General features: G+C 39.9%; 1 protein-coding gene across 1 annotated transcript; it reads left to right on the plus strand.

The window, feature by feature from the left end:
* The first annotated feature begins 649 nt into the window (after positions 1–649).
* Positions 650–1,141, plus strand: LOC110777130 (uncharacterized). Its single transcript, XM_021981746.1, has one exon. The coding sequence runs from the start codon at positions 650–652 to the stop codon at positions 1,139–1,141; it is 492 nt and encodes a 163-aa protein (XP_021837438.1).
* Positions 1,142–2,038: the final 897 nt, after the last annotated feature.

The raw sequence follows: 2,038 nt of genomic DNA on the forward strand, positions 1-2,038 counted from the left end.
TCTAAGTTTCAAATTTAAGTTGAGTGATTATCGCAAAGAGATTTATTGCTATTTCTTCAATGAAATTCTACTTGTATCATGGTTGAAATTTTCTACCACTTAAATTTGTGATGCGAATGAAGTCGGGACATTAATGTTAGCGCCACTTCCCCATATACGTCCGAAATTTGTGCCCTTGTGTGCTATTGATTTGGTTTGTTCAATTGGAGCAATACCTTAGTAATGTCGTGTTCGACCTAACCATTAAAGTTAGTCTTTTATTTTATTCAGGAGAAGGAATATGGTTAGCCAAGGAATTGTTGATGTGGTTAGACAGTTAGCTAAGGTAGTGCAGAACTTAGCATAAGCTAGGAACAAACTAGTGCATGATCCATCTGGGGAAATGTTTAAAAAGGTGGCCCAAAGTAAGCCTCCACTATACCAAGGGGAGATTGACCCGAGTGTACTGAAAAACTAGTTAAGGGAGTTCGATAAAATAATTGTGGTTGTGAACTGTCCAGAGAACCTTAGGGTTAATAGTGTTGTGTATTACCTTAGGTGAGAAGCTGACTTGTGGTGGAATAGATGTGAGGATACCTTGAGAGATACACCTAACTTTGGATGAGAAACATTTAAGGTTGCTTTAAGGAATAAGTTCTACCCACCATACATGAAAAAGAAGAAGGCTCAAGAATTCATCGAACTAAAGATGGAAGGAATGTATGTGACCGATTATTACTCTAAGTTCATAGAGCTTTCTAGGTTTGCACCTGAAGTGGTGGCAACGGAAGAGCTTATGGATCAAAGGTTTGAGAGTGGACTGACCATGGATTTGCAGTTGATGCTAGCTGGAGAGACCTTTACCTCTCTAGATACCTTGTACGGAAAAGCTGCCCATTTGTATGGACTACAACAGAGGAAGAACGGAAGTGGTGAGAAAAGAAAAGACGTTGGGAACGAAAATCAGGGAGGTAACCAACAGAATGTGGGAAAACTTAAGAAGAACAAAGGGAACAACAACTTCCAGTTCAGGGGAAACAATTGTGGAAACCGAAATAACAATTTCCACAAAAACAATGGTAATAGGAACCAGAATGGGGGAAATGGAACAAGGACTTATGATTGCAAACGTTGTCATACTAATCACCCCGGAAAGGATTAAGATGGTAATCTTGTGGTTTGTAGGTTCTGTGAGAAGTTAGGCCATAGGGAATTTGAGTGCTTTGCTAAGAATAGGAAGCCTAACTAGAACAAATCTCAGAATAACCGCCAAAACAACAATCGGAATAACTAGAACCAAAATGGGGGAAATGTCGGTAATAATGGTGGAAACCAGAGAGGTTACCAAGGCGGTAACAATAACATCAATGGCCAGAACAATAGAAATTTTGGGGGAAACTATCAGCAGAATGGAAACCGAAACACCAATGGGAATGCCAATGGAGGTTGCTACAACAAATGAGTTGCCCAATGAAAGCTGAATGTGATTACTAGGAAAGAAGAAGAAAATTCGTCCGACGTCATAGCCGGTACTTTTTCTACTAACTCCGTTTTAGTAAAGTACTATTTGATTTTGGTGCAACTTGTTCGTTTATCTCAATGGGTATTTTGGAGAAATTAGGCTTGAAAGAACCTGAAACAATTGAGGTTCCCATAGTTATACCAACTGGTAGGACAGTAAGGTGTACCAAGATCTATAGAGATGTGCCTTTGACCATAGCCAAAACCTTATTCTTATCTAACCTAATCGAGTTCGAATTAGGAGAACTAAACGTGATCTTAGGAATGGATTGGTTGGCCTTGTTCAAAGCTAAGGTCGACTGTGAGAAGCTGAAGATTCATTTGAGGTCTAGCTTAGGAAAGGTAGTGTCCTATCGTCGGTTTGGTGAACCTAGAAGTGTAGGAATCATCACGACAATGGAACTCGTGAAGCTAGTCATTAAGGGAAACCCCGTTTTCTTATGCAATGTGTGAAACCTCGAACATGTGAAAGGATCAACCTGAGGATATTGCAGTAGTGAATGAATTTCTTGACGTGTTTCCGGAAGAGATCTGGGAA

Source organism: Spinacia oleracea, chromosome 3 (genome assembly GCF_020520425.1).
Source record: "Spinacia oleracea cultivar Varoflay chromosome 3, BTI_SOV_V1, whole genome shotgun sequence".
Taxonomy (NCBI): domain Eukaryota; kingdom Viridiplantae; phylum Streptophyta; class Magnoliopsida; order Caryophyllales; family Amaranthaceae; genus Spinacia; species Spinacia oleracea.

Excerpts from the sequence above, each read along its gene's own strand:
- LOC110777130 (XM_021981746.1), top strand. The coding sequence starts at position 650 with ATGAAAAAGAAGAAGGCTCAAGAATTCATCGAACTAAAGATGGAAGGA.